General features: G+C 33.5%; 1 protein-coding gene across 1 annotated transcript; it reads left to right on the top strand.

Annotated features, from left to right (window-relative positions):
- Window positions 1-15,734: 15,734 nt before the first annotated feature.
- On the top strand, window positions 15,735-20,716 carry LOC145091815 (putative phospholipid-transporting ATPase 4). Its single transcript, XM_079029625.1, has 9 exons — window positions 15,735-17,889; window positions 18,001-18,111; window positions 18,227-18,503; window positions 18,576-18,664; window positions 18,755-18,839; window positions 18,935-19,144; window positions 19,234-19,458; window positions 19,562-19,753; window positions 19,906-20,716. The coding sequence occupies exons 1-9, from the start codon at window positions 16,004-16,006 to the stop codon at window positions 20,620-20,622; spliced, it is 3,792 nt and encodes a 1,263-aa protein (XP_078885751.1). The 5' UTR covers window positions 15,735-16,003; the 3' UTR covers window positions 20,623-20,716.
- Window positions 20,717-27,367: the final 6,651 nt, after the last annotated feature.

Consider the following 27,367-nt stretch of genomic DNA (forward strand, 5'->3'; position numbering starts at 1 on the left):
ACGTGGCGAGCCAAACCGATAAAACAATGTTGCATACTCATCGGGAGTATGCAAGATCCTTAAACAAGGCTTAACAAGGTTTACGGACCTTGCATTGTGAAGCCAGACACTCAAAAAGGTCACAAATGAAACCTCTCTCAATCGCTTTCACTCTATCCCTCTCTATGTGAAATCTCTCCCTAATCTCTCTAAGTATGTGAAATCTCTCCCAAATATCTCTTTGTATGAGAAATCTCTCCAAGCATGTCAAATCTCTCCCAAATCTCTCTTTGTATGTGAGATCTCTCCCAAATCTCTCTAAGTATGTGAAATCTCTCCCAAATATCTCTTTGTATGAGAAATCTCTCCAAGCATGTCAAATCTCTCCCAAATCTCTCCAAGAATGTGAAATCTCTCCCAAATCTCTTTTTGTATGTGAAATCTCTCCAAGAATGTCAAATCTCTCCATGAATGTGAAATCTCTCCCAAATATCTCTTTGTATGTGAAATCTCTCCAAGAATGTCAAATCTCTCCCAAATCTCTCCAAGTATGTGAAATCTCTCCCAAATCTCTCTCAAAAGTTTCCGTAACTTTTTGAAGTCATTCGGGTCATTCCGACCCTTGACCGGGTCAAAAACGGCTTGAAACGGGGTAAAAACAAGTAAAATAGGCTTGAGGACCCGAAACCCCTCTTAAGGACCCGAAACCCCTCTTAGGGCCGAAAGTCCTCTTAGGGACCGAACCTTCCTGAGCCGAACCCGAACCTGCTGAGAACCGAACCCGAAGGGTCCTCTCGGGCCCGAACCTCGCATGCCCCACCCGAACCCGAGACTACTGTTCATTCGGGTCTGACCACCTTCGCTTCTGAGACATAGGACCGAGCCTTCGCCTTCGCTTCTCACTTCTGGTTCGCCCCATTTCGTTTCCGGCTCGGCATCAGTAAGGACCGAACCTCGGCCTAGGGACCGAACCTCGGCCTAGGACCGAGAGGTCTCGCTGGAAGTCTTTTTTTTCTCCCGGTTTTCGACTAATTTTGCGTTTTAGGTCCGTTTTTAATTGTTTTAACACGGGATTTTCACTCAAAACTTTATTTTAACATATAAGACCCCTTAATTAATGATTAATCACGTTTTAAGGATAAAACCTTATCCAAAAGAGAGTGGGTGAAGTACAAGAGGTGGAGTGTTGACTTTCCTTTATCCTATGACACAAGCAACCACTCCCATACCCACTCCATGTCACTATTCACCATCAACCCATACCTAGTCATTTCATGGTACTTTCCCACCCTTTTTCAGCCATACACATGGTCAAGGGTAAGAAAACTCTCCTCTCTCCTCAGTTCTCTTATTTTCTCTCCTTTCACCAAAAAGATCAAACTCTTTTCTCTCTCACTTCCTCTCTCTAGAATTCGAGATTCAAGGGATGATCTTGGGTTTTTCCTCCACATGTGGTAAGCAAAATCCATTCTCCTTATGATTATTTCACTTCTTTCTACTCAAATCATGGATATCTTACACAAACTTCGTCATAATTGTGTTAGATCTTCGAATCTTCAAGTGATTCTTCAAGTGTTCTTGGGTTGAACACTTCTCTACTTCAACACTTATCTACTGAAATCACTCAAGGTGAGTTCATACCCCTACATTTTTATGTTTTCTTAAGTTTTTAGGGGGGGGGGGATACAAGTTAAAACACAAAGAACATAACTAAATTTTTCTAACAGTTTTCATCAGAAAAGTTGGACTCCATTCACGGACTGATTTGGACAACTTAAACATTCTTGTTTGAAAAAAACTGTTTTAGGTGTAAGTAGTTCCAGTTCCTAGCTTTAAAATGACTACTTTCACATCTCCATACGATTTTTCTACAATTTATGGTGATTTTTACGAAACTGCCTATCATTTCAAATACCAATCCGGACCAGTCTGTAATTATGGACTTTTTCACCCAAGTTGGAGGTCATTAAAAATCATGATAAAAATTATGAGTAAACTAGACACATTTTGGGAACTCTCAGAATTTACGGATTTAGTTTTCGACTTCGTATGATTTTTCTATGACTTTTCTAAAACAACGCAGAAGGGTTAAATTTAGTTAACAACATTATAACTTTCATGACACTTTGTATTATGTTGAGCAAAGTGTATAACAATAAGTTCTAAATATTGAATGTGTTTCCTTGTTAGTTTATCATTATAAACTGAAACTTAGTCATTCATGATAAGATTATTCATTCATTTAGAACACGTATATTAAGCTATAATAAGCATAATTTATGGATTTATAACACTAATGTGTTTTCATAAAATAGTTCTTATACATTACAAACATCTCGGATAGACTATAATAGGTATAGTTTATGTATCATTTACTTCTCAAACTTATTTATCAAAGGTTTTTCACTTTAGTTCACGTAAATCTGTTAATGAATAAGTTTGTGAGTCATTCGCTTCGGGTTACTTCCAAAGTAACAAATTCAAAAAGTCTTGTAAATTGTAACCAGAGTCTCTTGTAGGGAGAACATGATAGTTGTGTATAGATCTATATTGGGTTTGACAAACCCACACCAGAGCTGCTTGCAACAGCTAGACCGGCAGGTCTGTGGTGACAAGTGTCATTTAACGGCGACGCCTGAAGAACGTCGTATTACGAGGCCTTCTATGTCAAGTATGGTTATGATAGCTCACATGTGGTATTAACAATCATAAGATTTACGGGTTCTAACTTTAAATTAGCGAGTTATGTCGATTTAGCTCTCAGAAATTACTTTAAGTATAGAAAAATACTTGTACGTCTTCATATTAAAAAGGGTTTTATGTTCATTTAAAATCACTTTTTATATCAATTACAAATATCGTTGTATATTTTCAGCCTTAGTATTTAAGACTACACACCATTCATTACGAGAGTTTTTCTCAAATCAGAAAGGGTTTTACGCCAATTTGAAACCACTTTTATATCTTTAAGTATGATGAATACTTGTTCGATTTTGGTCCTGGTATTTAGGACCACATAACTTATGTAAGGAAAATATTGGATTTTTCTTGGTAACATACATCTCTTTACAAAGATCGGTTTTCAAACTCTTACCTTTAAAAGCTCATGAACTCACCAACCTTTGTGTTGACACTTTTCAAAACTACTTGTATTCTTAGGAATTCAGTGAAACAGGAAATCAACCACGTTTTGAGGATGGGACGATAAATCGTCAAACAGTTCATTTTGTATCATAATGTAATTGATTTGAATCATGTAAACATATACTTTGGTGTAACTTTTTCAATTATATTTATGATGGTTGTATTTACTTTGAGCACTATTATACTAGTTGTTGTGATACTCTACATGAAGTCCTCCACCCCCGGACGTTTCCGCCATCCTTGGTTTGGGGGTGTGACAGAAAATAAAGTTGTTAGAAGCGAGGTGTTGCCCGAATTGCGAATCGTCACTTTAACAAGTGAGTGCATAATTACTTTCATCTTACACATAAATATGAAGTATTTAATATTAATACATGCTATATGTGCTTATTATCTGTGTTCCTAATATTTATGTTAGATGAACGATTTATACATGTTTTACATGATTTAAACTGCATATGATTTTTATACCTATAAGTATATTGGATAAAGATGGGTAGATGAGTGATGACAAATAGGTGATTATAGAAAGGTGATGATAACTAGGTGATGATAGATATGCGATGATGAATAGGTGATGTGAGATAAGAGGTGATTATGAGATGTCGTAACCTTGACCTGCGATGTTGCGACGTAGTCATCTACCAGAGTATAGATGGCGAACACTGACTAATCCAAACAAGTCATGTGGAAACACTGGCAGGCTCATAACCTGTAGGTGATGAATTACGAGTTCAGGCGATGTAGTAACTACGTATTCATGAGATGATACTCTAACCCTTATTGGACATGTATTGGGGGAATAATCCCTGAATCAGTATCATCTATGCGTTGTAGGCGATGATCCTTAGGAAATGTCCTTAGGAACAACATACAAGGAAATGCGATGAAAGATAAATACGATGTAGGAGATGACCCTTAGGGTAAATCCTTAGGGAAAAATAAATAAAGATAATGGATATGAGTAATTTGGTTAATTGTTTGACATGAAGTATGTGAAGAAACAAATTAACTATTTTATTACGGTTTGAAAACCCTATATACTCACTAGGTTTCATAACCTGACCCACCCAATTTATTTGTATTACAGGTATCGATACGATGACACATTACACTGAGAGATGAAAGGAGATGTAAATCATTAGTGTAAACGAATGTAATGTCTGTTTATGCTTATGTTTCTGTATTGACGATGACATCCCAATGATTTAATATAAACAAAATACATTTCTTCGAAAATGCTTTGATAATATCTTTATCATGTTTTATGGGAACAAATTCCGCAATATTATTTTCTAAAATGGATACTCTGATTTTTTAAATAAGCATAAATAAAATTTTTAAAATGACCGTGAATTTGAGGATCTCACAGAGCCCAATTAATCATCGGTGGTGGTGATTAAAACTTGACTGGTTACACGAGCAACCACCATAAAAATCAGAGTAAGAAGAAATAACATCCTGAAACAAATCACAATAGCCATTCCAACAATGTTCCCGATATTTTTCTTTGATTTTCTAATCGATGATACAGGGATTGTTCTAGTGTCACAGGTGTAAACTCTACACCCATCACCACATAAACTGGGATTTCTCTCTAAGCTTGAGTTTGTAAATGTTAAAAATTGACCTTCATTAGGGATAAAATCCCTAAGATTATTGTGAACGATGTTGGATAATCCATTAAACTACACAAATTGGCAGGGGTATTTTTGGAAAGTTTCTATTTATTAAGTTTTGGTGTTGGTTTAGGTTTCTAGTTTAATTAGTATAAATGTTGTAGATGTTTAATTGTTTTAATTTAAGTTTTTGTAAATTTTTTCATGCGTTAAATAATACTTGGAGCCTAAGTGATTTCCCAGAAAACTTCTTTTCTTCCCCTGTTCATTCTCCCCTGTTTTTCCTACACAGTTAAGTTTTTCTTTCTGCCAGAATCAAGTGAATTGACTCTCAAGTTTGTGTTCCTGTTAAGCTCTAATTCGATTTCCTTCATTTTTTGGAACTTTATAACAGAATCAAGTGAATTGATTCCTACATAAAGTTCATTCTCAATGGAATTAAGTTATTTAATTCCAACAAGCGACACTAAATTTGGATAAAAAACTTAGTTTCACCAAAGATGCAAGGATTGTTCCAGTAAGATCATTGTATTACAAATCAAGTGTCTCCACCATTCTCATACTCAGAACCGTACCTGATAAATTGTTGTGCTTTAAATCCAAAACATGTAGTTTTTTCAAGTTGCCAAATTTAGTCGAAGTTTCGCCGGAGAGGATGTTGTTTCTCAATTGAGGTAAGATTAACCATCAAGGAACAATTGAAATCGATTAAACCATTTAAAAAATTGTTTCTCAAACGGAGGGAATAAATTGACAGTGAATTTGACAACAATAGAGGAATTCCTCCTGATATATTTTTGGAATGGGCTGAGAAATAACTTAAATTCGGAAAGCTATGGAAGATTGGAAGCCACACACATATGTTCAAGGAAAATGCAATTACCGAATTCAGGCAGAATAGTTCCATTATAGTAATTCACAACACATCTAATAACACGAACTCTGATGGCAACCAACTTGGACTATCTTTAATATACGTGGCGTTTTACAATTGATTATTAAGATGGGTTTACTGGGTGACCCCTTCATATTTTTTCAAAATGACCTTTTAACACGATAAAACACAAGTTCGTGCCCTTAAAATGTAAAAAATAGTCATGATTAACTTTTTAATCCAATATACTAAACATTATTGGGCTACAGTAACAATAATCTTAAAGTTAAATATAATAAATGGTTTAATGATATTTTCAGTTGTTATGATTAATTAATTTTAAAAAGTTTATTTGTTTAAAATTTTAATTTTTATCATTGTAATTATTTAAAATATCAAACATTGTTTTTGTTTTGCAAGGTAACACTATAATTTTTGTATATAATGTTACTTTTAACTATTGTTGTTGTAAGTTATTTAAAAGAACGTATTTGGAAACTCTTAATTATATTGGTTTCAAAAATTTAACTTTTTAAAATTTTATTTGATGAATATCATTAGGTTCTTTGATTGTAATTATTTAAAACAACAAACATTGTTTTTGTTTTTAATGATAACATTATAATTTTATATATAATATTACTTTTAACTATTTTTATTGTAATTTATTTTTAAGCTATTTATTTGAAAATTCTTAATGATTAAAAAATAGTTTCATGTTTTTTATTAATTTAGGATTATAATTTAGGTTTAACACTATAATTTATAATTTTTAACTATTTATAAAATAGTCTCTCGGTTTTTAACTGAAATTCTAATTTAAGTTAACCGTTTAACATTATATTGAAACTAATAATTTAACTATTTTGCACAAATCATAAATTATACAAAATTTATGACTTTAAAATGAAAATTGTTAACATACAACAACATATATAAACTAATAAGTTGACTATAATATATGAAAAACTTATGTGTCGTTTGGTTCGTTGGAATCCATTGGAATTAAAAGGAATTGAAATCTAATTTCATCACTTTCCTTTGTTTGGTTCAAGCTTTCAAAAGGAATTGGATTCCTAAGTGAGTCAAATTTTCCTTCCAATGAGAGAAAATAAATTCCATCAAAAAATATAAGGAATTAAAATTCCTTTCAAGTGAGAATGTTGAATGTTACCATATTACCCATTTTACTTTTAACACTATATATGAAACCCCTCTGTCGCCACCATCACCACCACTTCCACCACCGCCCACCACCACCGCTACACGTCACCACCACCACCTCCACCGCCACCCACCATCACCACCACCAAAACCTCTGCTACCACCACTCTCCACCCATTAGTACCGTCACCTCCACCACTATCGACCACTACCACCGCTACCCACCACCGTTATCACCACAACCACCACCACACATCACCGCCGTCATCACCCGCTACACACCACCTCTACCACCACCCACCACCGCCACAACCACCCACCACAATCACCACCACTATCACCACCATGCTACCTTCTACCTCCACCACCACAACCATACCATCACCGCCATCACCTCCCCTACCACCACCACCGCCTTCGCCACCATCTTCATCATCACCACCATTACTACCACCATTTCCACTTCCACCACTACACCACCCACCACCCACCACATCCGCCACTACTCATGACCGCCACCATCATAATTACTATCGCCACCATCGTCATCATCTTCACCACTACCCACCATCACCATTATTGCCACCGTCAAAATCACTGCCACCATCACTATCATTTAGTAATTTTATAATTTATATAATATATTTCCACATATAAGTTATAAAACAAAGTAAAAATAATCAAAAAAAGAACAATTTTGTCATTTTATATTATTTCAATTTCATTTTTTGCCAACCAAACATAATATGAAATTAGATTCAAATTTCGTTTCTGACAACCAAACAGAATATAGAATTGGATTGCAATTCCTAACAGATTCCAATTTCTTAATAGATTCAAATTCCTTCAAAAACATTCTGCGAACCAAACGCCACATTAAAATCATAATTTTATAAATACAAGTAAAATATGATATTTTAATATTATAGTTTACTTAATTTATGATTGGAGTTTAGTTTTTGCATTAATTTAACATTATTAACAAATTTATAATAACTATTAGAAAGAAATTGAAAAGTCGTGAACGTTTCAAATGCATGTAGAGCAAGTAAAAATGTCTCTTCTATAAATATACTGGACGATATTTTGTGCATTGCGCAGTTATAATTAAAATATTGATAAATTTATGTTATTAAAATAAATATGTTTTTTGTTAGTAACTTCAAGTTAATAATTCTTACACTGATTTATTATAAAACATTCTAAGTATTTTAAACAAATGATAAGCGGTATCAAACATGTGTGTACGAAATTACTTTCATAATAGATTTATGAGTATCAAATAATAGATCCTATATTCTTTTATTTAAAGTCGTATCATCTTAATAGTCGCTACCCGTGAAAATAAAATTAAACTCAATTTAGATAGATATATTTATGTGATATTATTTCAATAAAATATATCTATGGGTTGTGTGTGAATTTGAAATTACAATGTAGGTTTTATATTTAACATTTTATTTATACCTTTATTAGTTTTAATGAGTTTTAAAACTATCTTTTGATATATGGTTTATATTTAATATTATATTTAAACTTTTAATATTTTTAATTTATTTTAAACTATTTATTTTGAGGAAAAAATATTATAAAAATAAAATTTTAACCAACTTTTTTTTTGTTAATTTGACATTTTTATTTGGATCTTATATTTAAACATTTTAACTATTTAGAAAAATAGGATCTTAATATATTATAAAGATTATGTTTTGAATTTAACATCATATTTAGATTAACAAACTAACTATATTATAATGAGATTAAAGAATTAATAATGAAATTACAATAATATTGGATTTAATGTATTAATTTAAAAAAAAAGTTAAAAAGTAAGGGGTTTCAAATGAATGTGGTTGAAAAAAAATATGTTTATTATAAGTCTATATATATATATATATATATATATATATATATATATATATATATACTAGGTGTAAAACCCATGTATTACATGAGTTCATTTAAAAGAAAAAAAAAGTTAAATATGAAATTCTAAACATTTAAAACTTTGAATTTATAAGAAAAATTAAAAAAATATTGAATTATTCCAACTTACACAACAACTGAAGCTGTAACGTCCCAAAAATCACAACCAAAATTTTATTTTTAAATTTATGTAAAACATAGTTTCCTGAAAATCCAAGTCAGAAAATCATATTTATTGAATACAATCATCCCAAAATATAAGAGTATCATAACATGTGAAATCATGAAAAACTGTCGATGAGAGTGTACAGTCAAGCCTTTGCCTTCACGCAATCACCAGAAGTATCTGAAGCACATTTATATCCATAACTGTAAGCGCGAAATTTAGTGAGTTCCCCAAAATATCACATACAACATATTATAAATAAACAACTATATGTTATCAACAATCCTGGGGATTATCAGTAGTCCCAATGGGCTAACAGCACACCCGGCGGGCAAACAACACATCCAATGGGTTATCAGTAACCATGGGGACTATCAGCAGTCCCGATGGGCTAACAACACTCCCCGGAGCTATTAACATATCAATAACACATAATAGCAACAACAGTTAAGACCCAACTGGTCAGCATGCACACACACAATGACATAATTAATACAGTGATAAGACTCGCCTCGCGGATAACAAATAAAACACAACAACTCACACACAACGTAGACAGATACAACGAGACACCCAACAACAATAAAGAAGTACCATCTCGTGAATAACAACTAAAACACAATGAATTACACACTAACCCAAGAAAACTTTGTATCTCATATGGGAATCTCGGAACCTCCCACTGAATCACTGCTTCAATCTTGCTAGGATTGACCAAGTTATCGTTCTGATAGACGAGGTGCCCCAGAAATCGAACCTCGCGCAACTAGAACTTACACTTGGAGAATTTGGCGTACAATCTCTCCATCCGTTTAACCCCAAGAATCTCACGAAGGTGCTCCTCATGCTGCTCATTGGTCTTAGAAAAAACCAAGATATCATCAATAAAAACAATCACCGAGTGATCTAACATCGGCTTGTACACCTAGTTCATGAGATCCATGAATGTTGTCGGTGCGTTGGTGAGCCCAAAAGACATCACCACAAACTCATAATGGCCATAACTAAAACAGAAATTTCGTTTTCTGAATATCTTCCTCTCTAACACTGGGTGACCCTTTCAAAATTTTCATAATGACATTTTAAAACCTAAAAACACAAGTTTGTACCCTTCATAGACAAAAAAATAAATAACGAGAGATCATTTAAACTAATATACTAACCATTATTGGGCTACAGTGACAATAACTCATATAGTCATATACTATTTATATATGAATATGTATATATACGTACTAGTTTATAACCCGTGGGAACCACAGTTATAAAAATAATTAAACTTTTATAGTAAAATTTCAAAATTATTAATCAATTATTTTATATAAATTATTAATTTAAGAGATTTTTTATTTGTTATGTGAAATTATAATCGTTGATTCAAATAAATATGTAAAATTAATTTTTTAATATATTAAATATTTTTTATTTGTGAATTAATGAAAACAATAATAAAAAATTTAAAATTTAAAATAGAGAATAAATACATTGACAAATAGCATCATATTAATGAGGAGGTCTAATAAATTTAAAATGAAAAACTAATAAATTGACAAGTGGCAAAACATTAATTAAGATGTCTAATATGGTGACACATGACAAAAGAACTACTCTTTTATTAGTATAGGGATTCATATATGCTAGAACGCTAAAACTAAAAATTCGAAATAAATGACCCAAATTCATTCCCTAATATAACGCTCGTATTTACAATGAGGTTAACGAAAATTAAAAAGAAAAAAACGGTCCAATTAAGGGTGATACTTGTTGACCTCCGGCATGTTAAATGCATATAGTTACAAAAAAAAAAAAAAAAAAGCTAAAGGTAAAAGATATAAAAATGGCCGAAAGTTATCCATTTGTATGTAAATTCTTTTCTTATGTCATCTCGTTCTTTTAATAACTTTAATCTACTTTGTCAAAGAAGTATTGTCACAAAAAATGTCTCCAGATCAATCCAGTTTTTATGTGTATCATGGAATTTTTATCAAATGAAACTCGTTTTAATTCGTTGTTAATCTGATTTAACCCAGACAGATATTTATAGAAACCATGTTATGTAGATTTCTCAAAAAATATAAATATAGAAATTGAAAAGTAGTGATATCAAATTATCAATCTTGTAATTAATGCTATAAATTAACACTATTTTGGGTAAATTACACGGATGGTCCCTATGGTTTAAGGTAATCTGTATGTTTGATCTTTAAGAACATTTTTTTTTTAACTCAGACTGTCCTTATAGTTTGGTTTTGTTTCGTGTTTAATCCCTCCTACATCTAAAATGAATCGTTTACCCTTTTCTAATTTACATATTACTTTTTAATTAATAATAATCTAAGTTAAAGAAAAGATCCCATGCTTTCCCCACAAGAAATGTTCAAGTCGTTCTCTCACTATCTCTCTCTCTCTCTCTCTCTCATTCTCTCTCTTATACGTTGCCAGAGAATCAACGGCTTCAGAACAACCGCCACTCTGTCAGAATCAATCATTACCGTCACTCTGCCACACACCCTCTATGAGACCTTGATCTGCCATCCTCCACTGCCTGAATCAACCCTACCATATTTGATCTGAAGGTGGCTGCCTCTTGTTCCTCTTTATGTGTCGAAAACCTACAAGTTTGATTTTGATGGGTTGGTGGTACATGAGAAAGAAAAATATTGATAGAGAATTAGAAATCGGTTAGGGAAAGGGAGGTCGATTCCTAATTAGTGAAGAAGAAGACGAACATGGTGGTGGTTCTCCGGAGGCCTAGCCAGATCTTATATAGGGCTAGGGGGCTGTCCCCCCCCCCCCCCTGATTTTTTTGGCAGAAATACTCCCTATACTTCAATTTTATATATATTAGGCCCAAAAATATAAAATTTTGACTACCCCCCCCCCCCCCCCCCCCCCCGCGGAAAGATTGAAGCTCCGCCACAGTCCGGAGGTGAAGGACAAGAAGAATAGGGTTTGATCTGAATGTTTGGTTCAAAAATCAAATTGAAGCATAATTTCTTTGAATCGGGTTTGTATGCCTTGTACTTATTAGGGCGTGGGTAAAACAACCTTAATCGTTAGGGTTTCATTTAGAGAATCTCAGAAGTTTTAATCCTAATTTGGTTTCTGACTTTTTATGAGATAATTCACCATTTTGGTATGACTATGCATTTACATTTTCTTGTACTTGTTGTAGACAATATTTTAAGGTGGAAAGAATAGATTTAGTATTAGATAAAACAAGATTCGAATAACCAATTGAGGGGTTTTGTCTGTAAATAGCTTTTCACCCACATCTACCAATTCTTTCTAGTGCCAGTGCATTATAATTAACATGTTCTTCACTGTCATTCAATCATCGAAATGTTTTGTTTGAATCCAAGGGTTTGAAAATGTTTTCTAAGTTCATCATGACGAATGAGTTGGAGCGGGGAAGGCGACAGTCTTGCCGGAGAAGGAAGGGTGCGGCTGGGTGGGGTGGTAATGGGTCCATTTACTTTAAATATTAATGAAAAAAGAAAAATAAATAATTAAATCATTAAAAAAAGTAATATATAATTTAAAAGGACAAAATAGTCATTTTATGTGTGGTATGGACTAAACGCGAAATAAAACTAAACAATAGAAATGATACGAGTAAAAAAGAAATATTAAAGACTAAACATTCACATTACCCAAAATCATAGAGGTCATTTGTGTAATTTATACTACTATTTTTTGTTGGATAAATAGTATAATAGTATTGAATTTATCGAAGAGGAGAAAAGGGAAAAGGAGAGTTAATGACATTTATGAGTATTGCTGACTTTCAAACTTTAAAAAAAGGAGTCCTACGTACTTCCATCTTTGCCGTTCAAAACCATGTTCGTGTTCTCGTTTCTGGAGCCACACCAAAGTCACCCACGATCTATAAGATCATATTCAACCGTGAGTTACCCACGCAAACTACAACGGTTATCAAGTTTCATGTTTAGATGTCACACTGGTATAAAAATATAAATTTTACTGATTAAAATATTTATATTTGTAAAGGGTGAATTTTTTAGTATAATACGGTGTGTGTGCGTCCAATGTAAAAGTGTACATCTATTTCATTGATTGTTGATCGTTATGATTTCCAACGCTCACGATTGGTTACTTGGTTCTTTGGTTAATTATTGTTCTCTATTGAACCTCACCATATATATAAGAGTCGAAACAATATATATATATATATATATATATATATATATATATATATATATATATATATATATATATATATATATATATATATATATATATATATATATATATGGGAAAAGTGAATATACCCTTAAGGGTATATAAGCTTAGGTACCCAAACTCATCATAATTAGTAGTTTTGTTAGATATATTCATTATAATGTTCTTAAACTTCAACCCCTAACTTGATTTACTTTGAAGATTTTCGAAATTTCAATATTATCTTCCTCTTATATCATATCTTTTTGCCGAACACCAACTAGGCTATATATATTATGGTTGAAAATGAAAAGTATGTAAGAGGAAGATAAATGTGAAATTTATAAAAATCTTAGAAGTAATCAAGTTATAAGTTGAATTATAAGAACAATTAGACAATTACAATTTAAATATATAATACAAAATGATATAGTATAGTGAGTTCGGGTACCTAAGCTTATATACCCTTAAGGGTATATTCACTTTTCCCATATATATATATATATATATATATATATATATATATATATATATATATATATATATATATATATATATATATATATATATATATATATATATATATATATATATATATATATAAGAGTCGAAACAAGATTTTTAAATTTAGATTCCGTATCCTTAATGTTTTAAATCAGTCAAACCCATGCCCACCATACCTTAATTTGAGGAACACTTATCATTTCTTTAACACACTGCCGGATTCACACGTCTGTGATATGTCATATTAAAAAAATTATAATTCAAAACTTGAAATTAATGTGAATGTTATTCTAATTTCATAATTAGTTCCTTTAAAAGATGCTTATCATCAAACATGAAATGCATAGGTATAAATATATTTAATATATTGCATGACAAATGTATATGTGACTTATTGCTTTCTAGGTTTAAACTAAATAATACATAGATGCATAAAAATGGTAAACCTCAACATTCCCTAAGACCCACGTGAAAGGTCAATCGTTGAACACTAGCAATATTTTAGGTGTGACGAAGTTTGAATCCTAAACCCCACGCGTGAAATTCCACTCATCAACTACTAGATTTCCATATCGGAGGCATAATACATAGATTTGTATAATATACTTTATAGAGCTATTTTCAATTATGCTAAAAATTTGAAAGATTATTGACGATGGGATTTAGAGGGATCAAATGACACTAGAGATAATTTAGATTGGCATGGAATGCATTTGGAGTCACTTTTATGCTTATGCGGGCCCTTTTTGTGAGCTCACAATTGAATAGAGTTTACATGTTTCCTGCGAATGTTTGACGATTACAAACGTGCGATCATGGGGGTTACAAATTTGCACCCTCTTACGTTGATCGAGTGGTCAAAGTAGGGGTTTCACTTTTCAGGATTACAAGAACAATAGTATTACGTGATTGTTTCATATGTCATTCAACTTTTATGGATGCATAAAAACGTCAAGGTGTTTGGGAGGGTCGTATGCATTTTGGAGCATCTTTTTGATTCGATGCATTGTCTTTCTTGTCTTACGTCTTGTTGTAGTAATAATCATTGTTTTAAAGTCAAAGTAGGGGTTTCACTTTTCAGGATTACAAGAACAATAGTATTACGTGATTGTTTCATATGTCATTCAACTTTTATGGATGCATAAAAACGTCAAGGTGTTTGGGAGGGTCGTATGCATTTTGGGGCATCTTTTTGATTCGATGCATTGTCTTTCTTGTCTTACGTCTTGTTGTAGTAATAATCATTGTTTTAAAAACCAGTTCGAACTGCCAGTCGAACGGGGAACTAGGAAAATGAACAATTAAACTAACACTAGTTTTATGTCTATTTCAAGATCAAAACGAACCAACTGATTTTTATAAAATCTTGGCTGAACCGATTAATTTGAATAAAAACATATAAAAATGAGACATTTTACATAGCATATTTTAGTGACATTTTCACATCTTTTTAGACTTCTATTATCACGCGTGTACATTTTGATAACCAATTGTAGATCCATTCTGTACAATTCTAAAAAAATAAAATGAGAAGATAATAACATTTGACTTGATCTCTAATAGTCTATTAGCTAATTTTATAGACCCTCAAAATGACAAAGATCTCCTTTATATTAGATATTTGATAAGTTTTTCTCTAACATCTCAACTCTAATAGTCTATTAGCTAATTTTTTGGTATGATAACAAAAAGTATAACATCTCAACTCTCAAGTATATTATTTTTATTAAACAGTTAAAAATCTGATTTTTAAAACTTTGGTAAAAATTAATGTTATTATTGATAGTCTAATCGACTTAAAAAACCAAATTTAATTTCTGTTTCTTGTGGCTAATTTTTTGCTAGTTTTGTTTTAATATAATCTTAGACTATTTAATAAAAATAATATACTTGAGAGTTGAGATGTTATATTTTTTATTATCATTTATTTACTTTTTATTTTATATTTTTTATTTATAGATTGTAAGCGGTTGTTTCGTTAGATACTATTGGACCGAATTTAGGTTACTTTTTTTTTAAATAGATGCAGATAATATACTTAATATCCTTAGAATTTTAAATTTGTTAGGTTTTTTATTATGATGTTTACCATGATTACCCAGAATTATTCCATTAAACATTAGTTTTTTATCTTTATGTTTTGAAAAAATCTCTTTGGTGCTTTCTTTGTGCTTTATGACCCAATCCCGACCTCCATTGTTAAATTATGTCGCTACAAAAGGCCTGAGGTTCCAAGAACAACACAAGATCCAAGAAAGCTCCAAATTTGAGCATTAGAAGATTCTGAATTTCCCATTAATAAAATCATCAAAAGAAACAAAATTCACATTTGTGATTCTTCATCTGTCAATATGTGCCGTTTCTCATACAAACACCAGCTTCAATAACACCACCCACCACTACAAAAAACAATCATAGTTTGACCTCTCTTAACAACACCCAGCAATGGCGACACAACCATCTGCAACAAATGTTCAGACGACGAGGAAGAAGAAAAAGAAAGGAAAAGTAAAATGGAGCAATCTTTACACGTTTTCTTGTTTAAGGTCACCACCTCCGGTGACCCAATCGGATTTCGGCCAGCCTGGGTTCTCCAGAGTTGTTTTCTGTAATGATTCAGGGATGCACAGAACAAAACCATATAAGTATCCCATCAATGATGTCTCCACAACAAAGTATAATGTGGTGACGTTTCTTCCTAAGTCGTTGTTTGAGCAGTTCCGTAGGGTGGCAAATCTATATTTCTTGTTAGTTGCGGTTTTATCGGTTACTTCTTTAGCTCCTTTCTCTCCTCTGAGCTTGATTGCACCTTTGGTTTTTGTGGTTGGAATCAGTATGCTTAAAGAGGGCGTAGAGGATTGGCATCGGTTCTTGCAGGATTTGGAGGTGAATTCGAGGAAAGTGAAAGTTCATATTGGAAATGGATCGTTTCTTGACAGACCATGGAAGGTGCTACGAGTGGGGGATGTTGTGAAGGTGAGCAAGAATGAGTATTTTCCAAGTGATCTTCTGTTGTTATCTTCTAGCTATGAAGATGGTGTTTGCTATGTTGAGACTATGAATTTAGATGGAGAAACCAATCTGAAAATCAAACGTTGCTTGGAATGTACTCTGGGTTTTGATGAAGAACTGAAGTTTGATAAGTTTAAAGCCACGATTCGGTGTGAAGATCCGAATTCGAGCCTCTACACTTTTGTTGCAAATTTGGAGTTTGGAGACGAAGATGAAGATACGTTGATTTCTTCATACCCTTTATCCCCTTCGCAGCTCCTTCTTCGAGATTCAAAGCTACAAAATACGGATTATGTCTACGGAGTTGTGGTATTTACCGGAAGAGATACGAAAGTGGTTCGAAATTCTATGAAATCGCCTTCGAAACGTAGCAGAGTAGAAAAAAAGATGGATCATGTAATTTATGTTCTGTTCTTCATGTTGCTTCTAATATCTTTAATCACCTCCATTGGTTCTGCTCGATATACAGACAGAAAACATACAGCTAAAGAATGGTGGTACCTTCAGTTACTCCAAGATACAGATGCGTCTTTTGATCCTAATAAACCACTCATTTCTGGGTTTCTTCAGTTCCTGAGAGCACTCATATTGTATGGTTACTTGATACCAATCTCCCTTTACGTCTCCATTGAAGTAGTCAAGTTCTTACAAGCAATGCTCATAAACAATGACCTCCAACTGTTCGATGAAATGTCTGGGAAATCAGTTGAAGCCCGGACTTCAAATTTGAATGAGGAACTTGGTCAGGTTGAGATGATTTTGTCTGATAAAACCGGGACTTTAACATGTAATCAAATGGAGTTCAGGAAGTGCTCCATTGAAGGAATTTCTTATGGTGGTGATGTAAATGCGATTGTTCACGCTGCTTCTCACAGAATGAATATTAACATCGAGAGCTATCGTTTCAATATAGATGGTGAGGATTCCACGCCTCGTGATAGTATTGAGATGCACGAAATTTGTTCCGATCATGATAATGAAGTAAACAACAGTGTCTTGGATGATGCAAAAACTATGAGAAATCTTGGTATAAAAGGTTTTAATTTTAGAGATGATAGATTGATGAACAAAATGTGGGTTCATGGATCCAATGTCTGGGATATGATGATGTTCTTCAGAGTCATGGCTTTATGTCATACGGGTATACCAGTCGAAAATGGAGAAGAAACAGGAAGCCATAAACTCAAATATGAAGCAGAATCACCCGAAGAAGTGACCTTTCTGATTGCAGCCCAAGAGTTTGGTTTCCAGTTTTGCAAAAGAACTCAGTCCTCAATGTTTGTTAAAGAGATTGATTCTTCTGCAGAGGAGGTCGAAAGGTCGAGATGCTTTCCCATGATATTCTTTATCTTTATGACTTCATCTCCCCCCTTTATTATTATTTATTATCTAACCTTTTTAAACTATACATATCTATGATTAAATTTCAGGGAATACAAGCTATTGAACTTATTAGAATTCAGCAGCTCAAGAAAGAGGATGTCAGTGATAGTTCGTGATGAAGTTGGTCAGATTTTCCTATTTTGTAAAGGTGCTGACAAGTAAGTTTCTTGATTGAATACTCTTTATTTGTAATTTTGAGGATAAAGATTTAATCTTTGACCTCAAATGGTATGAAATAATATGGAGCTAGCTAAAGATCTTTGTATTGTGTAGCATCATCTTTGATAGGCTAGGTGATAGTGGTAGGACATACCAACATGCTACAACCATGCACCTTGCAAACTATGCAGAAGATGGGTTAAGGACAATGGCATTTGCTTATCGAAAGATTAAAGATTTGGAGTATGAAGAATGGAGCTCAACATTTGCTAAAGCAAAGGCCACAATCGGGTCTGAAAGAGAGGAGTTGCTAGAGAATGTATCTGAGATCATCGAGAAAGATTTGATGTTGTTAGGTGCTGTAGCTGTTGATGACAAGTTACAAGATGGGGTAAAACATCTACTCAACCTCTCTTTTCTCATCGATGAGAAAAAATTGATCACTTCCTAACATGGATTTCAGGTTGCAGAATGCATAGATAAACTCGCACAAGCTGGACTCAAGATATGGCTCCTCACTGGAGACAAAAAGGAGACTGCAGTTAATATTGGGTTAGAATTCTCAAATAGATATGATACGCCTTCATCAATTATCAAATTCCAATTATGGATTGGACTCCTTATAATGTTTTTTTTGGTCAGATTCGCTTGTAGTTTGCTTAGGCATGATATGAAGCAGTTTCATCTGAGTTTGAGCAGGGACGCTGAATCAAAGAATCAACTAAAGGTGAATATTTATGAACTTGAATTGAGTCGATTTACTCAATCTGAGGTAAACAAATCCGAGTTAGGGGTAATGATTCAACATTTTGTAGCTTTCAGGCTATGAAAGATGACATATTAAATCAAATCGAGGCTTCTTATCAAGTTACAGTAAACGAAAAAACCAAGGATGATCCTTTTGCTCTTGTGGTGGATGGCAAAGCCCTTGAAATTGCTTTGGGGGATGACATAAGAGACCATTTCTTGCAGCTGGCAGTTAATTGTTCCTCTGTTATATGTTGTCGTGTCTCTCCTAAACAGAAAGCCTTGGTAATCAATCCACCTAGATTCATCTTAATTACTTCAAATCATATCCTAAACAATTAGAAATTAATCCATCTAATTTTGTGCAAACTTAGATTACTCGATTAGTGAAGAAATATACTGGCAAGATGACATTGGCGATTGGAGATGGAGCAAACGATGTTGGTATGATTCAAGCAGCTGATATCGGCATTGGGATTAGTGGTATGGAAGGAATGCAGGCTGTGATGGCAAGTGACTTCTCAATGCCCCAATTTCGATTCTTGGAACGCTTGTTAATAGTTCATGGCCATTGGTGTTACAAGAGAATCTCCAAGATGGTCTCTCTACCAAACTTAATTCAGAGAATATGTTTTTTTTTTTTTTTTGGGTATAAAAGTATGATGAGACTTACTTTTTAAAACTGATCGTGTATTGCTGCAGATTCTGTATTTCGTATACAAGAACATTGTATTTGGGCTTACGTTATTCTACTATGAACTCTACTCCAAATTCTCGGGGGACGTATTATATGACGGATGGTATATGCTTATGTTCAATCTCTTTCTCACATCCCTTCCTGTCATATCCTTAGGCGTCCTCGAGCAAGATGTTTCCTCAGATATTTGCCTTCAGGTATATATATATATATATATATATATATATATATATATATATATATATATATATATATATATATATATATATATATATATATATATTTCCGTAAAAAGATGAAATTATCAATCATAAAGACTAACGCCAGCGTTTTCCCTTAATGATATCAGTTTCCGGCCCTTTATCAACAAGGACAAAAGGGTATTTTCTTCAGTTGGAAGCGAATCTTGGGGTGGATGGGAAATGGAATACTTACATCTGTCACCATATTCATCCTAAACGTCAACATTCTATCCTCCTCAGCCTTCCGACAAGGGGGAGAAGTCATAGACATCTCCCATTTAGGAGTGATCACATACACCGTCGTCATATGGACTGTAAACTGTCAGATTGCTCTAATCATCACTCACTTTACATGGATCCAACATATCTTCATATGGGGAAGCATCTTATGTTGGTATATTTTCTTACTCTTCTATGGTGCTCTTCCACCCGTATACTCCGGCCGAGAATTCAAACTCCTGATTGAAGCAGTGGGACCCGCACCCGTGTACTGGATTGTCACGTTGTTAGTTGTAGTCGTTGCTCTTCTTCCCTACTTCATTTACATGGTCATCACGAGGTCCTTTTATCCAATGGATGATCATGTCATCCAGGAAATGAAGTATGGAAGGAAAGTTGTTGTGGATGATGACATGTGGTTGAGAGAGAAGCAAAGTTCCAGGAAGGTGACCCATATTGGGTTTTCAGCCAGAGTCGATGCCAAGATCCTCTATTTAAAGGATCAACTACACAAGAAAAGAATGTTCATCATTAAATCCATCACCAATAGTCCTATTCGTCGATCCATAACCATTAATTCATTAGAAAATAGAGATTCATCATAATACCAAACTATTGATTGTTGCACACACTTGTTTCTCAGTTGTCCAAAGGCATTATAAAGAGTAAATTTATACATATTTGTGTCTTACATGTTAATTGTTTTCTTACCAAAACTTTGTTAGTCATTCATAATGTAACTTAGGTGAATAAATCAAATTTATCAAGTTCAAGTTTAAGTTTGAATACACACTGCTACAAAATGGGCTAATAGAGCCCGGTTATAAACAATGATATATGAGCAATTCATAAGGGCTGCAAATAAACATATACAAGTATACAACATTGGTAGTTTGAACAAGCTGGCCCACATGTTCCTTTTAAATTGACACGTTATTATACCAAAGTAGAAAAGGAGATATATCAATATCAAGACTAAGAATATTTGCTTTACAAGACCTTCCTGATGGTTTCAAGGGGAAAGCTCATAAGGCTGGCTGAGGTGGTGGTGGGGTGTTGCATGTGTTCAATCTGGTCCTACCGAAATTGGTTGGATTTTGATGCTATAAAACCCAAAAATTTAAAGAAGAAATATTTGATTTTGTAGTCCATCGTATGATTATCTACTAGGATTAAGAGTAGTAAGTTGAATTGGACTACGTGGGTTAAGAACCCTTCCAATGCTATCAACTTCTTGTAATTTTTGTTTTAGAGTGGCCGTGTTTAATGATACTTACGTTCAAAAAATAAAAAATATCAAGACAAGGAAAGTACTTCATAAGACCAAAAAGAACCATACTTACAGTGGTCCATATCAGTGAAATGCATATGCGAAAATTAAATTGAGGCCCTATAAAATATTGTTGTAAAATGTTATTAAATCTAAGCATCCTATGCATATCTTCACTCATTAGTAATAAATTGAAACTACTATAAACAACTTTCCAAAACAAGATAAACAATAAACACATTATTATTTTCTAAATATCGATCTTCTAGCATTTTTAGAAGCAAATTCATCAATTATACTTTCATAATAAATATTTTTAAGAAACTATTTTCAATCGAAATCAAAGCCGAAATTTAAGATTTTAAAAGTTTTAATTTTGAAAATTTTCTTTACACTTATGTAGTTGTAGTAAGAATAATCAACAATATTCCATGTGGTAGCCAAGAAACTGATGGGTTTTGAGCATAACAACAATTCCTAAGTGTACATGCAACCCTAATGCTTTGGATCTAGGTTTTCTCTATTGAACATGCAAACTTGAAAACAAAAGGAGAAACCCTAGGAGAGGTATATTATTTTCGAAATTCATATAAAACTAGGGTTAGGTTACATACCTTGATTGTTATATTGTAATGACAATGAATACCTTGTAGATCTTGAAGCTTGAGAACTTAGTGTCACAAGTATAACACCTCTAATGACTCACAAACACACAATGTAAGAGAATGATATGAGAGAGGAGGAGGAGATCAAATTTTCGGCTATTGCTTCTTCCAAAGACTTGCCAAAAATCATAGCGCTAAAGGTTCTTTATATAGTGCACCAATGATGCTATGGATTAATCCTAATTTCAAATATAGTAATTATCCACCTTATTGTTAAAGAATAAAACTAAAAAACTTTCAAATCGGAAAAAAAAAAAACATCAAAATCTAACAAATACACTAATTTATTCGAAGGAATAATGTTGCTAAGAGGCGTCGTTCAAATTTCGTGGTCCGTTCTTCAAGCATTAGCTTTTGTGGAAACAAATCCAATGAATAAACTAGTGAGAAAATATCTATATTCCATTCCAGCATAATTGGAATTCGTGATTTCATTCTAATAGAATTGGAATTCATTTACCAATAATTATATTAATTCGGGGCATTCTAACATAATATGTTCATGATTATCATAAAAAAAAAACATTATTTTATGATAGAATACTATAAACGAAAAAATATCATTCTGTTGAAGCATTTTAGCGAGCGCTTGGTATGCATCAAAACAACTTTCAATTTCCTGTAAAAATTAGACAATCAGAACAAATTCCCAATAAACCTAAACACATCAAGTTTATCAGAAAACCATTGTTTGACGATTTTCTCAAGGAATCTCCTAGCCTCATCCCCTCCAACCTTCCTCTTCAACGTTCTGATCTCCCAAACCTTGTGAAGATCGTTAACGTTCATCTTAAATCAAACACTAAATCCGAAATCTGAAAGTGTGCCTGATATTCAAATAATTTCGAATCCGATCATGTGTAGAGAATTAAATCAAATAGGCTTCCGGAATGAGGAACCCAACAAGGTTCAAAATCAAAACACCCCCAGGCCCTAGTCCCAAAACCCCTTTGTCATTCCCTCCTAGGGGTGAAACTGGAGCGGAAATAGCTGCCCCAAACATTCATATAATAAAGACAAAATGTAAGCAAACCCAAACTCAGTGGAATGTATCGACAACTGTAATTGACAAAGGCAAAATGTAGTCTTAGTTACTCAGTTGTACCACAAAATCGATGAAGATTGAGATGATTGAAACTTCAAAGAGGGGAAATGGGGTTTTAATTAACCGGGAAAGCAGGTTGGCAGTCGGCACTCGACAGACGGAGATGAGGAAGACGACCAGAGGCGGTGAAGACGACCAGAGACAGTGATTCGGTGAAGACGGACAGACAATCAAGTATCGACGAACGACGAATGTCACGAAGCTGAGTGATGTGTTGATGTCGAGAAATCGGGATTTTGATCTTGGCTCTTGGGAGAAGTCAATTGGAAAATTGAAACCCTAAAATTATCATATATAAATATATGTGATTAATATCAAATTACCATAATTATAGGATATTATTTGTGGAAACTAATTATCAAATTACCTATTTACCCTTATTTATTTATTTAATTACTTATTTTTATTTTAAATTTTTATTGGCTCACACTTATGCATACAATAACACAATAACTATTTTAAATACCTAAACCTATATATATATATATATATATATATATATATATATATATATATATATATATATATATATATATATATATATATATATATATATATATTATGTCAAATTTGCATGATTGTAAATTAATGGGTGAAACTTTTAGCTAAAGGTTTAAGATGCTTGTATGATAAATAATGCCTTCATGATTAATGTTTTCGGTTATATTATTTTGTGGTTTGTAATAGACATTTCTGAAGAATGTTTCTTCTACTTGAGATACAATCTAAAAAAAACAATATAATATTAGAGGTATTTATAGGTATAAAGATGGAGTTAAGAAGAGACGAACAGAAGAACGAGAGAAAATTTTGATTCAATTTAAAGAATATTGGGAATTGCAAACAAGTTATGTGATGTGATTATGACATTTGAAGTGTTGAATATGTTGGTGTCTCTTAGCACAATTTATTTTTGTATTCAAAAGTTTTTTTTATGTACACAAATCTTTATATATTTTATAGAAGATCGAACAGATGCAACCTTTATGAGTCCTTACGTCAACTCCATTGATTTCCACGACTCTATCGAACGGATGCATATGAGTCTCCTTGCATCAACTCCAAAATGATCTCTGTCCTCCGGTTCAAATTTTCTTGTGATCAACTATCTACTATTGTTGACCTTAATCGTTATGAAACAAATGCTATTTTCTATAATCTTTTGTCTTATAATTATAATTTTGCAAGTATCTATTTAGTTGCCCATTACGCCGTATTAGTATTTGGAATTTTATAAAATGTCCTTTTCCCATATCCTAGTATTAGAAATTTAGAATATGGCCTCTTCCAAGTACAAAGTATTATCTTTAACTCAAAATTACATACTTATATTTTTAAAATAAAATAGGAACATACTATTCTTTATGTAATACCACATTTTTTTTTTATAATAGCGCATCATATTTTTTCATAAAAATAAATATATTTGTATTAGATAAATGAAGAAAAAATCTAAAAAATTACATCATGTAAAACTTAAAAAATAATAAAATGATGTTTTTATAGTTCAAATTTTCTAGATAAAAAATAGAAAACAAATTATATATTGTAACATCCCAAAATTTCCAATAAATTTGAATTTTTTAAAATAACATAAATCGTCCATTTAATGTATTTTATTCATACAAATGAAATACAAAAACCCCAAGATCAATTCAGTTTCCAAACATTATTAGTTATAATTCTAAAATTCATGAAAACCTAACCAATTCAATATCAATTCCAAAAACCCGCCTTGAGCCAGTGTGTACAATCATGCATGACCATCCTGTTAACTTAAATAGTATTTTTAAGGGAAAAAGGGTAAGCACAAAGCTTACTGAATTCCACACATACACAATATCATATCATATAATCCTTACCCCTATACATACACGGATACAAATGGTATCAGATACATAACCACGCATGCATGTCAAAGAACAATCAATAACAAACATACTTTTATGGGGACACTGGATAGGCCCGATCCCCCTTGCTCAGTACATCGAGCCCTTAGGACACATTGGCTAAGCATGATCCCTTGTACTCAAACCCATTAGGACATATTGGCTATACCCGATCCTCCTTGCTCAGTTCGTTGAGCCTTTAAGACACATTGGCTATGCCCGACCCTTACTCGGATGCGCCGAGTCCTACCATGCATAGTCCTCAATACGTGAGGCAATCCACCAGACTCTACCATGCTTATAGTAATACCCGCATAAAAAAGTACAATACATAGCACACATGAGGTAATGTAAAGAATATATAACATAACACGGTGTAGTTAGGAACTCACCTTTAAACACAACGCAATCTCCCAAGCAACCCGGAACCCAATCACACCTGTTTTCCCTTCATACTTCCTAATAACTGCAAATTAAGTTGAGTTTAGTTACTAAATTTTCTTACTTTAGCAAATATACTAGTGAGTAAAATGCCAGATTTCTACATAAAAATTAGGGCATGTTTTTGATTTGTTCCCCCCCCCCCCCCCCTTTAACCTCCATATTTTTCAAAACTGTGTCATATGCAGATAGACTAATTTCGTAGCATTAAAATTAATATCCTCACACCTCCATCCGATTTTTTTGCGATTTATGGCGAATTTTACAAAACTGTCTTGCATAACAGTTTAATCTGGACCAGTCTGGGTAAATGGTCGTTTTTACCCTATCTGGAGGCATTTATGTATATTGGTCACAACTAATGAAGTGTAGAGGACTCACATATGAAACTTTGTGCATTGATTTTGACCAAAAAGAGTTTTTCATGACCGATATATGATCTTTCAAAGACAGGGACAGATTAGTCATTTTTCCAACAATTCTAGCTTTGATAATTTGGGTTATTTAGTTCCTTAACCCATTAAGACCTAACCCCAAGTGGCTTATATTCTGGAAACAAGTCATTAACAGTAGCAAAACCCATTGAGTCAAAAAGCCAATAAAAAATCCAATCCCACACTCCAAAGTACATTGCTTAAAAGAGAAAATTCCAATCCCACACTCCAATGTGATTAACAGAAGTACAACCTCAACCCATCCACACAACATGTCGACATATAACAACTAAAGGCACATATAGATAACCAAACAGTAACACAAGTAGTCCTACAGATCTACCAAACTGACATAGCAACTAGCATGCATAACTATCTTATAGTCAACATATCATCAACTACTAGGATATCAGATCCAATGGGCCGGCCTTGGTGCCTTTGACCCCTAAGTATAGTGATGACAACTCACCTCGCAAGTAGCTCGGGATGATAAATGTCGAACTCCCCAAATATAACTCTAAACTCAAACATCTACATTCACGAATGATTCACTTTCATAAATTCCCAAATTACTAAAATACCCACATAAGTCAAACTGGTCAATCATTGGTCAAAGCCAAAGTCAACGGTCAAGGTCAACAGTCCATGTTGACCCAACTCGTCGAGTGTAGCTCACTGACTCATCGAGTCTTTCCAGAACTTGAGAAATTATGAAAACCCTAGATGACTCGTCGAGTTTCCAGACAACTTGTCGAGTCCATGCGATGTCCAAATGTTGGGAAAACCCTAACTGGCTCATCGAGTCATCTCACTGACTCGCCGAGTCCATGCAGAACCAAAAACGGCCAATCTTCATCTAACTCGTCGAGTTGACCATGCAACTCGTCCAGTCCCTTTAGTTCATTACTCATTTAGAAGTTTTTAATTTGCCCTACAGCTCCAAATTATAGATCTAGCTTCCTAAGGCATAGTTTTCACGTAAAGTTGCAAACTTTACATGCATGCAAGGTCTTAAAGGCTTAAAACACCAAAACCAAGTCTAGAATGAGGTTTAGGGCATGGTGAGAGGCCAATACAAGATAAAGTTGATAACTTTATGAATTTGGGGCCTATAGGAATCCAGATCTGAGACCATGTCCTTGTGATAAGCTCAAAACCAAGAATGGCTCCATTAAACCCCAAAAAATAACCATAAATGTCCATAGAGGAAGATTTAAGCATGAAAGGGTCAAGGTGTTAGCTTTTTACCTCATATTGGTTGCCAAAACGAAGTAGATGACAGATCCACTTCCTCCTTTTCGATCCAAGCTCCTCACTCTTCAAGTTTCCCTTCCAAGATCAACAAATATCACCTTTCAAGCTCTTAACACACACAATGGGGGTTTAGGACGCGATCTAGGGTTTCCTGTGGCTGCAATGACGATAAGGGAGGCTAGAAACGACCCATAAGTTCTTTAAATTGTAACACCCAAAGTTTTGAAGACCAAGAAAGGGAAGAAAACCCTAAGTTTAGGGGTCGACTCGGCGAGTCGGAGCGGGATCCGGG

This window comes from Lactuca serriola, chromosome 3 (assembly GCF_051521515.1).
Source record: "Lactuca serriola cultivar US96UC23 chromosome 3, Lser_US96UC23_V15, whole genome shotgun sequence".
Taxonomy (NCBI): Eukaryota; Viridiplantae; Streptophyta; class Magnoliopsida; order Asterales; family Asteraceae; genus Lactuca; species Lactuca serriola.

Excerpts from the sequence above, each read along its gene's own strand:
- LOC145091815 (XM_079029625.1), top strand. The coding sequence starts at position 16,004 with ATGGCGACACAACCATCTGCAACAAATGTTCAGACGACGAGGAAGAAG. Across the intron at positions 17,890-18,000 it reads TCTGCAGAGGAGGTCGAAAG|GGAATACAAGCTATTGAACT; the intron begins GTCGAGATGCTT and ends ATTAAATTTCAG. Across the intron at positions 19,459-19,561 it reads ACAAGAGAATCTCCAAGATG|ATTCTGTATTTCGTATACAA; the intron begins GTCTCTCTACCA and ends GTATTGCTGCAG.